At 42.2% G+C, this 13,500-nt stretch overlaps 1 protein-coding gene across 1 annotated transcript in view; it reads left to right on the top strand.

The window, feature by feature from the left end:
* Positions 1 to 13,500, top strand: part of ADAM9 (ADAM metallopeptidase domain 9) — a 22,314-nt gene that overhangs the window by 956 nt on the left and 7,858 nt on the right. Inside the window, exons 2-16 of the mRNA XM_009318611.1 lie at positions 521 to 618; positions 2,019 to 2,083; positions 3,199 to 3,277; positions 5,223 to 5,299; positions 6,040 to 6,229; positions 7,027 to 7,092; positions 7,537 to 7,608; positions 8,359 to 8,528; positions 9,796 to 9,877; positions 10,656 to 10,789; positions 11,003 to 11,174; positions 11,296 to 11,388; positions 11,623 to 11,818; positions 12,347 to 12,452; positions 13,151 to 13,334. Of these exons, the coding sequence (XP_009316886.1) occupies positions 521 to 618; positions 2,019 to 2,083; positions 3,199 to 3,277; positions 5,223 to 5,299; positions 6,040 to 6,229; positions 7,027 to 7,092; positions 7,537 to 7,608; positions 8,359 to 8,528; positions 9,796 to 9,877; positions 10,656 to 10,789; positions 11,003 to 11,174; positions 11,296 to 11,388; positions 11,623 to 11,818; positions 12,347 to 12,452; positions 13,151 to 13,334 (1,784 nt within the window). The remainder of the gene's footprint in view (positions 1 to 520; positions 619 to 2,018; positions 2,084 to 3,198; positions 3,278 to 5,222; positions 5,300 to 6,039; positions 6,230 to 7,026; positions 7,093 to 7,536; positions 7,609 to 8,358; positions 8,529 to 9,795; positions 9,878 to 10,655; positions 10,790 to 11,002; positions 11,175 to 11,295; positions 11,389 to 11,622; positions 11,819 to 12,346; positions 12,453 to 13,150; positions 13,335 to 13,500) is intronic.

The raw sequence follows: 13,500 nt of genomic DNA, 5'->3' as shown, positions 1-13,500 counted from the left end.
AAGTGATGGTGTATGAGATAGATACTTGTAAGACAGTAACTGGAATGCGAAGCTTTCAATTTGAAACCTTCTGGAAAATTTGGTGTCTTCTCTGCTGTTTGTGTGTTGTTTTCTCTGGCCTTTTACAAGGCAATCCAAGTGTGCTTTGCTCTGAGATTTGCTCTGTGCTCTCCTGTGTGCATCAGGGCCTTTGGCTTTTTCTATTTGGGTTACAGCTCTCTAAACATGTGTGGTGCCTTGGCAATGTGGTGCTGTGTTGTTTCTTAAAAGTAGATCTTATAAGTATGCGATAAGAAACGATGCCAGTCTAGTGGCAGAGGGATCTGCCCAGTGCAGCGCTGCAGACCCACACTGAGCAGCCCAGTTTCAGGGGTCTGTGGTAAGTTGGAGACCTAAACTGGAATCACAGGCTGCCTCCTTCCTACTGAAGGGGCTTTTCCTGAAATAGCGTTTTCTTCCTTGTGCCTTATCCTTCCGATTGCTTTGTTTCTTTAGCCAGTGTTTCTGTTCTGCTTTCTAGGTTTCCAGCAGGTTTCTCTGTTGTCTTCCTATGAAGTTGTAATCCCGCAGAGGTTAGGAAGAGAACGGCGAGAGGCTTCCAATGTCTCCTCAGTACAGGTACTGGGCAGTCTTAAAAATGCCTTCAGTTTAGTATCTACTTCCTAATGAGGTCCACCCAAAACAGACCTGAAATTCTCACAAAACACTATCAGACTCATCTAGCAGCAAACAAGTATCCATCCTTACAAAAGCTATTACATCTAGCATTGTCTTGAGCGGAGTTATGGTAAATACCTCCCTGCTCCAGGGGTTACAAGTTGCAGCAATGGATTTTTGATCTGGGTGTAAAAAGTTGTATAATGAGAGTTGTTAAGCACTGGAATGAGTTTCGGAGAGGTGGTGGAATCGTTATCCTGGGAGATACTCAAAATCTTACTGGAGGAGGCCCTGAGCAGCCTGGGCCAACTCTGTAGCTGGCCCTGCTTTGAGTAGGGGGTTGGATTAGACAACCTCCAGTGGTACTTTCCAGCTTATATCATTCTGCTGTAGCCACGTAACTAAAGACTGCACACTTCAGAGTATTTGGATTAGACCAACTGTGTTTAGTCGCAAATCTTATAAACATTGCCAGAATTTAATATTAACAAAAATGCCTTGCAGTTTATTGCAGTCGTTGACTAGTACTCCTGCTGTGATATTTAATGTAGTGGTCAGGCGATTCAGCTTATCCACTTAATGTTTAAGGGCCCTAGCTGCTGTATGTAGCACTTGGCTAATGCGAGGCTGTGGAGGTACTGGCTCACTGTGAATGTTCAGTAATAAAACTGTATTGTCCTTTTCCAGCTGTAACTAAGAGGGTTTTTTGTGGAAGTCTTAGAAACAAGGAATAAGAAAACCACAAAGCTATTTTGAAATAGCTTCCTTCATATGACTTTTCCCCAGTTACACAGGAAGGGATGCCAGGTTCCGGAGGTAGGGACAATTTTATAAAATAGGTTTCGGGCTCACCCACACGTGGTTATTCCTGGTCTGGTGCAACTAGCAAGGTTTAAGAAGGAAAGTTTATTAGTTTAGTATCTGGCAATTTCAATGTGTGGACATGGCAGTCATTTTGGCTGCTGGATGTCAGGGAACCAGAGCAAATCCTGATGGCTGTGGTCAGCTTCTCATTGCGAAGTCTTGTGGTCTCAGCGAAGTCGGCTAGGAGCACAAGAAACACCCGCTCCCCTGACCAGCGTTGGGGTACCAGCAAGAAGCGTGATGGGAGAGGCAGCTCAGATCGACAGAGTTCTGCATCCCTCTAGGAGGTGGTTTAAATTTTGTTGGTATGAGCTGCACCTCCAGCAACTACAGCTATATCTAAAAAGGCTAACAATACAGACTAGTCCTGAGTTACAGAAGGTGCAGTAGCAGTAACGGAGCTCGCAGAGACTATTTTCTGCCAAACTTTTGTTGATTTCAAAGAATTTTAATTTTATTCATTAACATGAGTAAAATGCAACTGTTTTCATATTCAGGACAAGGTGTCGTATGCTATTGAGATAGAGGGAAAAGAATACACGATTCATCTAGAAAAGAACAAGTAAGTGATAAGTTTCTTTAGATTATTTAATTCCATCTGTTGTGTCCGAATAACAAGCTGGCAGGTAGTATGCGAGTTCTGATTCTTGAGGTTCTTTGAGAAGTGCAGTTACATGCTAGCTCTGCAAAATCTGCAGAGGAAGACAGCAAAAGTGGATTCAGTCACACAGTCTTGGCTATCAGCCAGAAATTTTGTTGAACTCCGGCAACCCTGGCGATCCCCTTTCAGTGAAGGAAGCAGTAGTTTGCTCAAAGGGGATCTGGGGAATTGCTGAAATGACACTCTCCATTTACATCTAAAAATAAACAAACTGAACTATATTTCAAGTAAATATTTTCACTTTCTTCTGGGTTTTGTTTATTGTTTCAGAGTCTTTTTTTCCTGTCTCGGTAGCACAAAAATACTAATAATGAGGAAGCTGACTTTATATCCAAGGCCTCAATATCCATAACTTATAGACAATATAGATGTTGTCTGTCTTGAGTTTAATTTTTAAAGGGCTACTTGCAGCAACAGTAAGTTACCATTTGTCAGGCTGTTGCTTCTTAAAACTGCCCTCATAATATACAAAAGAGACAGAATTATTTAAATGTACAAGCCCCTAGGGATATCTAGCTGATACTTGCCAAGCCCCTGATGCTCAGAAATACGGGAATTCAGCTACACCACATCAAGGGATTTACCAGTATAGGTCAGCAGTCTTAATCGTGGGAGACTTTCCCAGTGCATTTCCTTCCAAAACTGGGGAAGAGAGGTGATATGCAGCATATGTGACTGAGTGCTGTGATTTTTTTTTTTTTTTTTAAATTTTTAATTCTGCATGAAAGCAAGCTTTTAGCACAATTTAATGGGTTTTGATGCTTGTTTTACTTATCCAGGGTGAGGTGGTTGATTTCATTTCATTAACGGTTCCACCATTCTGATATCTTGGATTTTGCTGTGGAAATGCACAATTTCTTTGTTAATTTGGGGGGGTTTCCTTTTGAATGTTTCCTTATTTAATTGCAATTTACATATTTGTGACACTTTTGATTAGGATCATCTTATTGCCCTGCTATAGTGTCATAGTCATTTCATGAAATTCCTCTTGTATTCCTTCTCTCCTTTCCTTACAGAGAACTGCTGCCCAAAGATTTCACAGTTTATACCTATAATAAGGAGGGGAAGTTGCAATCTGAATATCCAGATATCCAGGTAGGATTTCTTTCTTTTTATACCCTTACTGAAGGTGACTTGAACACTGAGCATCTACAAGATGAGGGAGTCGTGTTATAAAGTGATAGTTGTCTTTTTGGCTGGGCCACCTTCTAATCCCGTGCGCGCACTGCACTCTTCCTGGAGAGAAGCCTTGAGTTTGGATGAGGCTCCAGCCTGGAGCTTGTAATAGACCCGTATTTTCTTACGTGGAGGTGATTGCTGTCTAATTAAAAGCTACTCTTTTCTAAAAAGGAAATGTTCTTCCTAGCTGTCAGATATCTCGTTATCTGAGCGCAGTGCTGTCCTTGTCATACAACACAGTGCAGTGTTGGAATCGCTTCTGGACGTGGGCCCTGCTTCTCACGGGGACCAGAACACACGGAGCAGAACTGGGGTGGTCTAGTGGCTGAGTATAGCTTTTACTTTTACACACATCAGTCTTCCAGATTAGTCCACAAGTCAAAATGAATGCTCAGCTGCTGATGCATCTTTTCAGTTGTGTGAGGCTGTCTGTTAGTGTCTCTAAGAATTTTTGAGGGTTGACAGGCTATCCGTTAGTCCAGAAGTTTGGGAACTACTGGAAGGGACGGATGAGATCAAGTCTGGAGGACCTTTGAGAAGGATTTTACCTGGATAGCATTGGAGTTACTCCACTGAAAAAGCAGTTGCAGCCCTTTTTTCCTGTACAAGCAGGCTGCCTGATAGGTTGCCTTTGAAAATTTAATTGCTTCTGTAGAAGAAGAGTAAAAATCTGCTCGTGTGATACAAAAAGCATGAGAGTATTTCTAATGGCTTCACTCTTCTTATGTATCAATGTTGTTCTTTGAAAGGGAAGTGCTAGTCATATATGATTCATAGGATCTTGTTTTGAAAATAGAGCACCTGAGTCAGCCGAGTATTTACTTCCTAGTTAAAAGTGATTGACTAAGGGGAAAAATGTTTTTTCTGCACGAGGTCATGAAAGTCACAGTGGCCCTGAAAGATTAGCACATGCCTTCAGTGCTTTCTGCATTCATTGCTGAAACAACAGGCGACATGATCTACCTGACCCCTATAATAACGTTCAAAAATGCACTTGTCAGAGAAAATGGAGTGTATTTGCCCCATACTACCTCCTTGTCTGGTTTGCAAAATGTGTCTATACAGAGGACAAAATGGAGTATTCTGTCTTGTCAGAGCTGATGAGGGATGTACTGCGCAACTGAAAAGTTCCGGCAGCACAGCGCCTGTTGGTGAGGATATCAGGTGTTGGCCCTCTTCTTGCTGGAGAGAGGTTACATACAAGTCAAGCATTCTGCAGGACTGTTTTCTAGAACACTGAATGGTGATTTGGCCGAAATTGGTAGGGAGGGGCTGGCCTCGAAATATTTGAGGCAGGGTGGAGGACAGAAGTTGAGAGTAGGATGGCTTACGGTCAAGTTAAGAAATCCAGTTGCTGGATAATGCTTCTGAGCCCTGCTTGGCTGGTATTTATAACATGTTGGCAGTGCCAGCTCTGAATCCAGCTTCAGGTAGAGTGACTGAGTGGGCAAGTGGGATTTTAAACTGAAATCTGTAATGAACTGCTGGCCCCATCGAGTTGTGAAGAGCATCTGCTTTACAGACTAGGGAGGTAGGGATCCAGCTGGAGTGCTATACCCCTGGCATCTTGATTAGCTTCATATATGTAAGTCCTTGTGGCACTAAGGCACAGGTGAGGAAATTTTTAGATGTGCATTAGCAAAGGAAACGCTATTACATTGTGGTAGTGCTAGAGGCATGTTTGAAACTGTAGACTGTGGATAAAGGGCATGCGGTAAATTTAACTTAAAGCATATTATGTTGTCAAGTTGTAACTACTGCCTGTCAGTGGCAGGCATAGCGATTACACGATTGGAGATCACACCGGGTGTGCAGATACGTGTGGAATATGTGTGTGATGCGCCCTTGTTTTCCCATGTAGGATCACTGCCATTATCAGGGATACGTGGAGGGGACCCTGGATTCTGTGGTTGCTGTCAGTACTTGCTCGGGGCTCAGGTAGCACAACTCTTCTTTTGTGTCCTTGTTGTCACCCGAGTCTCGTAGCTCACTGAACCTGAAACAAAATTCTTACTCTGTTTTTAACTACTGTTCAGCCAGGTGGGGATTCAGTGAAGAGGGCCAAGCTGCAATAGCGTATGCCTTTGTGCAGTCTTTCTGTGGTATCTTTTATTCACGTAGTTAACAAATATTTGCAATGCCATTAAATAAATTGATTAATGCAGTTTGTTATCAGAGTGCAGTAAGTTGTTCTTTGACACAAATTTTGGCTTATTTTCTAATTTGCATAGACGGTCACTACAAAGAACTGTACATAGTGGAAAAACGGAGTGTCGAACACTAGTCTGCAAATTTCACAAAATTGGACCTAAAGCTTATGCACATCAAATTTGATTGGAAATTTTTTCTGCTTTGGGTTAATTTCCATATCTTTTGGGACTTTGATTTTTTGCAGTGCCATGTCAGACACCAAAGTGGCAATAGTAATTGAACTAAAGCATTTCTGCTTAAGGCCTGTGACTTAGTTTCTTGGGCATTGCAGACTCTTAGAAAAATATTTAATTTGCTGTATTTGTGAAGGCCCTATCCAGTGAAAGGCTGCTTTCAGGCTTGAAGTGAAGCGTGCTGTTTTGCAAGGACTGAGATATAGACATGCCTTTAGTTATCAAAGAATAATTGTTCCTTTGTTTTACTGTAAAAATCTGGGTAACTGGCTCTCACACACTACCGTATTTTAGGGGTTTAGTGACAATAGGGAACATCACCTATGGAATTGAGCCCATGGATTCCTCTTCTGGCTCTAAACACATTTTGTATCGATTGGATAATGTGAAGAAAGAGCCCACGACGTGTGGAGTAACCACCGAAGATCATGAAAGAGAACATACAGAGGAAAATCACCATCCCAGTATGACTCAGCTACTGCGAGTAAGTGCTCCACTGTTTTCTCCACAGTCCCCTATAACGCGTTTTGTGAGTGTTCAGCTAAGAATATGGAAGCAGCTTATCAGATTTCCTGGGGTTTAACACATACCTAAAGGTTTCTGTTCAGAGGGCTTTCTACGCTGCTGAAGAACTCAGTTTCTTCAACAAAGCGGTTGCAATTTCCTTCTGCTTCTGCACACAGCAGTGAGAGTCAAATGGCTAGTTAGATTATTCATGGGCAGGGCTTTTTGGGGCTTTTGAGGGCAGGAACACTACCCTCATTGGAGAGGCTCGTTAACAAAGTATTGCATCAGAAGCCAGGAGAATATTGTGGTGTTTATTTCATTCTCCTAACCATCAGAATAACAGTTTGGTGTGAAGGTTCCCCTTGTTGTTTAAAGACTGGCTATACAGGAATAAGGTTGCAGTAAAAGCAGGAGTATGAAAAACATTGTGTTTCACTTCAAGGTTATTGGTGTTTGCTTGTTAGTATCTTTCTGCTCCTTTATAAAAGTGTATGCTGTACTTCCAAAGAAACCTGTGTTTTCCAAGTCTCTTGCTTTTGAAGCACGGGAAATCTTTGTGCAGCTAAATTTTAGTGTAAAACACTCATAGAGAAATTGTCATTGCATTGGATTACACTTCTTGGTTTTGACTTGTTTTCATCTTGGCACAGTGTGCTTTGGGTGTGTCTCTCAAACCACTAGTTGTATCAAGTGAAATATGACGATGTCATGATTTTTTTTTTTGTTTATACTCGAATTAATAAAATTGAAGTTGTCTAAAACTTTTTTCCGCAGAGAAAGAGAGCGGTCTTACATCAAACCAGATACGTGGAGCTGTTCATAGTTGTGGATAAAGAAAAGGTAGGGATTGTGTGTCGTTTTCCCTACCTTCTCCCCAGGAGACAGATTGAAAAGCCCTCAGCCTTAGTTACTCCCAAATGAATTGTTGAAAGACACTGACACTTTAGCCAAGGTTATGCAAATATGCTAACCTAAAACTGAATAAACATGTTCTGTGCAATACTCTTCAGGAAAAGAGTAAACTGTCAGACATGGAGAGTTTCTGTCAGCAAGGAATCTAATAATGTAAGGAAAACGTGGCAAAAACTGCCTTTGCTGTTTTCTCTTGAATATTGAGCTGTTGAGCAACAGCAGTGAAGATGCTGCTGTCTCGATTAGCATCTTCTTGACAGGAGATTTGGAGCCAGGCAAAAATGTTTTTCATGTTACTGGTCTTAAAATGTTTTGTTTCTTTTTCTAACTCTTGTCTTTATCTCTTCATGACTAAGTTTCTTTGTCTTGCAGTTTGAAGATTTTGGGAAGAGTGAAACAGAAGTAAGAGAACACATGGTGCAACTGGCAAACTTCCTCGACAGTGTGAGTTAAAGCTATGCTGAGCATAAGTGGGAATGATGCTGTGTGCAGCAGCCCTGAAGCTCTGTTTACTTGTGTAAACGTCCGCCTTGGAGTCTGTTCTGTTACCAGTTTGGTGAGAATGAAATAAAGGTTTTTATCAAGCCAGGAGCTAAACTTGTTCCCTTGGCCATCATGTTGATGACTGGTAGAACTCGGTTGCGCCTGCACATTGTGCTGAAGGAGTGCCAAAGGAGCAGGGCCTGCAAAGTGATGGCAGTATTTACTGGCAGCGGGCTTTGGTGAATGCGTCACTATGAAAGCTTTTCAAGCTCTAAATTCATCTGCACTCATCATACTTCAGAATTAATTTAGAGAACTCTTCCAAACTGTGGTACATACAGTGAGAGACAGAACAGATTGTTGCAATTATTGCAATTCTTAAGTATTTGTCAAGGTTAGAGAAAAAGCATGTCTTTCAACTTGACTATTTCAGACGATGCTTTTTGTCAGGATTGAGACTCCTTTTTATTTCTGTTTTGGATTTTCTCATTGATCCTGTAGCTAATGAAAGTCTGAATCCCAGGGAAAATGCATTCTGGTGATTTGAATTTTGTACTAAATTTAAAAAAGAAACAAACAAAAAAACCCCAAAAACACCAACAAAAAACCCAAACAGAAAAAGTAGATCCTTGCAATAAGATCCATAATGCCAGACCACTTGTTGTTATATGAAGGTCTTTAGAAATATTTCTCCTTTTTTTTCCTCCCCAGATGTACATCATGTTGAACATCCGCATTGTGCTGGTTGGTCTAGAGATTTGGAAGTATGAAAACATAATTAGCACAGACGGAGGTGCTGGTGATGTGCTGGCAAATTTTGTACAGTGGCGAGAGAAGAATCTTGTTTTGCGCCGGAGACACGACAGTGCCCAGTTTGTTCTGTGAGTTGCAGTTCCCTCCCTTTGACTCTTAAGAAGCTTATTCTACTCCTGTCTGCTCAGCCGTGCTTTAGTATCAAAAGTAGCCATTGTATTTCAGCAGAGAACCCAGTGCAATCTGCTGTGTTTTATTTACTTGTGAAAACATTCCAAGTCAACTTAAGCATTTTTAAGAATGTTTCTGCAGTCCTTGAATTCAGTGTCCTCTCTGACAGGTATATTGCTAAATAACAACTTTTTTTTTTTCCTGTCCCGCATGTCCTGCAATGTTATATATCGTATTGTATAAAGCTTCCGTTCAAATAATCCTTTGTCAGGTTGTACACTGGTTAGACTTGTAGTCTAGGGCTTTTTTCCACTTGAAAATGAGCATAAACCTGGTGCAGAACGTTGCATTTTAATGGGGCAAAAGTTGTTTCTGCAGTTGGTATCCAGAAGCTAGCTACCTGGTTTGAGCTTTGACACGTACCGTTAATCTGTCCATCCCTACTGCCTTAAACTAGCACAGAGCTTCCTGAGCTGTTGTCTCTGCCCCACTTCCAGGACGCGTGCCCCTGTGCACTTCTCGCTCCCGCAGATAGTGCAGTCCTTAGGAAGTCACTGCCCAAAGTACAAGAAAGGGCAGAGGCAAGAGCATGCTTCACACGGGGCAACAGCATAGCCTGCCTTTGTGCAAAGCGGTAGCTCCCCTTCCTGCAGGAGCTAGGAGCCTCTTCTCCTCCGAGGCAGAACAGTACCGTTCAGGTGATGAGGGTGAAATGGCTGAAAAAATACTCATTTTAAAAATTCTTTTATATGAAGTAAAATGTGGTGCCCTGTGCTGCTGCACTTAAGCTTTAAGAACTGTGTAGAAACAAAATAAGATGGTAATGAAAAGGAAGTTGTCAAGGAAAGAAATCTATGGAGTTTGGCAATGGTAGAAAGGCAGCTAACAGCCAATTAAAACAAATTATTATAAGGGTGGACCGTTTACCTCTTTATATTTAGAGGGAAGATGTGGAAGAGGATAACATTCTCTGCAAACTCTTGTCTTAATTTAAAAGAATAAAAGAACCATGCACAGAAAGATAAAGCCGAACTGGTACACTCATACCTACAGTCAAGAGTAGTGCTCCTTTGTTAGCGTTGGAAAGCTGGAAAAGCAGTATTTTGTGCCCCACAAGCAGAATTGATGTATTGAGTGGCTGTGCGGATGGGCTGTACCGTTGGCAGTATTGTGTGTCTGTACAGTCGGGATGATTGCCTTTCCTTTTTCTCCCCATGACCGTAGGAAGAAGGGGTTTGGTGGCACAGCTGGAATGGCCTATGTTGGAACAGTGTGCTCCAAGAGCCACGCAGGAGGCATTAATGTGGTGAGAGATCTTTAGTGATACTGTGAATGTGATGAAGATAAGAGTTTTGCGCTCCAGACGTCTTCCTGGAGGTGCGCAATCTTTAATAACAAAGCTGAAGTGGCTTAGTGGGGGCTCTTATGTGGTCCCCAACCATTTCTGGCACTTCCATGATATCTGGATCACAACTATTCTGTAGTCTTCTGCATCCTCTGCTCAGCCTTCCCTCTCCCCAGCGTGCAGCACTCGTGAAAAAGGGACAGGATTTCTCTGCCGACATTTTAAGCACCCCTGCCTTAGAAGTATGTGGGAGCTGTGGGTGTTCTCAAATCTGTCCTCTGGTGTCTGCTTGACCTCCACAGTCATGAACTCCTAGAGCAGTGCCGGTTGACTGCCCTCTTTATGTGAAATTGCAGAGCGTTCATGAACTGAATTGCTGATCTCGGATAACTGGCAATCCCAGCAATCTTGTTTTCTTGGACTAGTGACAGAAGTACTGGAATTGGAGTTTGCATATTTAAGGAGATTTGGGCTGGTGTGGAGAACTCTAGTTTTTGTGTTAAAGTTGCAGCTGCACTGGAAAGTAGAGGTTGTTAGGTAGTGTCCCAAATATGTTTATCTAAGGGCTCTTATTACTAAGCAAATGACATGTACTTCGTTGGAAAGCAGGCACGGTTGGTCTGAGAATCCTGTTAATGTAGAGATAGAATGACAGAAGTGTCTTTTTGGCACATAAGTAAACACTGACTTTCGCAATTTAAGCTGTCTGCTAATTTTCTTCTGTTTTGCTCTTGTGCAGTTTGGAAGAATCAGTATACAGATGTTTGCATCAATTATGGCTCATGAACTGGGACATAACCTGGGGATGAACCATGATGATGAACGTGTCTGTCACTGTGGAGCAAGCAGTTGCATTATGAGCTCTGGAGCATCGTAAGTAAATGACAAAAGGGAAGGCATTTTCCAAGGGTCAAAACTCCCCACCCGTGTGCTTAGTTTTTACAGGTTGCTTTCATCTTCAAAGTACTCTTGCAAAGAGTCATGTCATGATTGCAGCTCACGGGGAAGGCAAATGTTACCTTGTTCTACAAACTGAGGGAATGCTTGTGGATTGACTTAAAGATAAGCTCGTGTTCTCTCTTGCAGGGGATCAAGGAACTTCAGCAGCTGCAGTGCAGAAGACTTTGAGAAGCTAACTCTCAACAAAGGTGGAAGCTGTCTGCTCAACGTTCCCAAGCCTGATGAAACCTATAGCGTCCCATACTGTGGGAACAGGCTGGTAGATGCCGGGGAGGAGTGTGACTGTGGTTCACCAAAGGTTAGTGGCTTGTGTGTTTTACAAATGCTGCCAGAGTAGCCTTGCGTGCCCCTCTCTGGAGAGGGGACGCTGCCGGATGAAGGGTGCGATTTCTTGACGTTCACAGCACTTCTATTTTCAGGAATGTGAAAGTGATCCTTGCTGTGAACCAGGTACTTGCAGACTCCGATCTGGTGCTGAATGTGCTTATGGTGACTGCTGTAAAAACTGCCAGGTAAGAGACTGAAACATAAACACTGAAGAACACTTTCAAATATTGAGAAAAGGAGAGCATTAGTCCAGCCAGTGCATCTGTGAGAGGGAATTGTCATGCATGTACACAGTACCCACTGAGGGCTTCAGATCAGTGCCCTGTTTTGGGGGGCATATTGTGGGTCGGGTGCAGTGTTCATCTCTGCTGTAAAGTTTCTATTTTCTGATGCAGTTTCCCCCTCCTCTCTCTCTTCAGCTCCTTCCTGGAGGAACTGAGTGTCGGGCGAGTAACAACGAGTGTGACCTTCCAGAGTACTGCAATGGCACGTCCCAGTTCTGCCAGCCGGACTTCACTGTTCAGAACGGTCACCTGTGCCACAACGAGGAAGCCTACTGTTACAATGGCGTTTGCCAGTACTACGATGCACAGTGTCAGGATATCTTTGGCTCAAGTAAGGAAGAGCACAGTATTACAATTTTTCTAGGAGACATAGCTAAAAGAATACACTAAGTTTATTTAAAATATATTTACTTGTTTTCCTGTAACAAAGACCAGCTGGCTTTGGCAAAGGATTTGAAATAGTGGTATTTATGGCTTAGCCTTCACACATTCTTCCTTTGTTACATTTAATGCTGTGCTGGTGATTCAAGTAGTAATTTCCTTGCGTTGATCATTCCCATTACAGTGGGGCTTCCAGTGTACAGGGCTGTAAAGGGGCCATGAAGGAATATCAAATGGTATAATTGACTCAATGTTAAGTGGCTATTTTTCGCTCTCTTTTTTTAAACTTGGAACCTTGTAGTGCTGACGTTTTCACCCCTTTATTGTTTTGATTGAGTTCTTAAGCTCTCTGTGCTGCTTGGAAAATACTAGGTGTAGCAGGATAATTGCTCTGAGTAAAGGAGACATGATGATATGAGATGTTTCTGTCCCTATTTAACTTGGTTCCTCTGTCTGGGGGATGGGCTGTTGTTCGCAGAAGCCAAAGCAGCCCCCAACATTTGTTTTGCCGAAGTGAATTCCAAGGGTGACAGATTTGGCAACTGTGGTTTCCATGGCCATGACTACAAGAAATGTTCCAGCTGGTGAGTTGAGCCCAGTGCATCAAGAAGTTCCTAAATGTACCATTGAGAATCCTTATTCGGGTATCGTAGTGTTATTTGGGGTGTTTTAGCAGGTGCACTGGGGAGAGGCATGTCATCCCATAATCTAACCTTATTGACATGTATGCATCATTCTGAAACCACAGTGAGATAGCTTAGAAAAGATGTGTTTTATCCTAATTTCTGAAGCTGTTACTAGCACTTAAAGCCCCCACACATACGCAGTTGTAAGTTTTGTTGACTTTTGTTTTAGATTGTCTGGTTTTAACTCTTGAACATAGTAGTTGAAGTGAGTTTGAATGTTCAGGCAATTCTTCCATTGCTGGGTTTGAAGCTTTTGGGCTCGTGGCATAGCTTTTGGGCTATGGCAAGGAGAGTGTGTTCCACATCTCCCATCATTGATTTTTCTTATCCTAAGGTGTTCACATACAGAAAAATGAGTAGCAATCGTCATATTTTCTTTAATGTAAAGATCCCAACAACTTACAGAAAGAAGGGATAAATCCGTACTCTTGCAGTACTGAAACGAGGCCCAGCTCAATTTTGTTTGGCGAGTTGCCTCAATTTTATTTTCAAGTAGTGTCTTCCAGTAGAAAGAAAAGATCATCTCAAATGCGTGATAGTCTTTTTCTCAGAATAAATTGAAGTGTCACTACAGTGTTCATATGTTGATGTTGTAGGAATGCCATGTGTGGGAAGCTGCAATGTGAAAATGTGAAAACTATGCCTGTTTTTGGAATTAAGCCTGCTATTATCCAAACTCCCATTAGAGGCACCACGTGCTGGGGTGTAGATTTCCAGCTAGGCTCTGATGTCCCGGATCCAGGAATGGTGAATGAAGGCACCAAATGTGATACTGGAAAGGTAATTAACAATTAAAAAGTGATTTCTTAAAGTAATAATTTGGGGTTTTCATGTGAATAAAATTTTCAGCTGCATTGTTTCATGAATATTTATGGCCATTAATTAATGCCGTAGGCATTAATTAATGCCTATAGTTCATGCGAAACTGAGCAAGTCCATTCGTTCC

This window comes from Pygoscelis adeliae, unplaced genomic scaffold (assembly GCF_000699105.1).
Source record: "Pygoscelis adeliae isolate BGI_AS28 unplaced genomic scaffold, ASM69910v1 Scaffold52, whole genome shotgun sequence".
Lineage (NCBI taxonomy): Eukaryota > Metazoa > Chordata > Aves > Sphenisciformes > Spheniscidae > Pygoscelis > Pygoscelis adeliae.
Note: the sequence above shows the minus strand (reverse complement) of the source record. Positions and strands in the feature narration are given on the sequence as shown.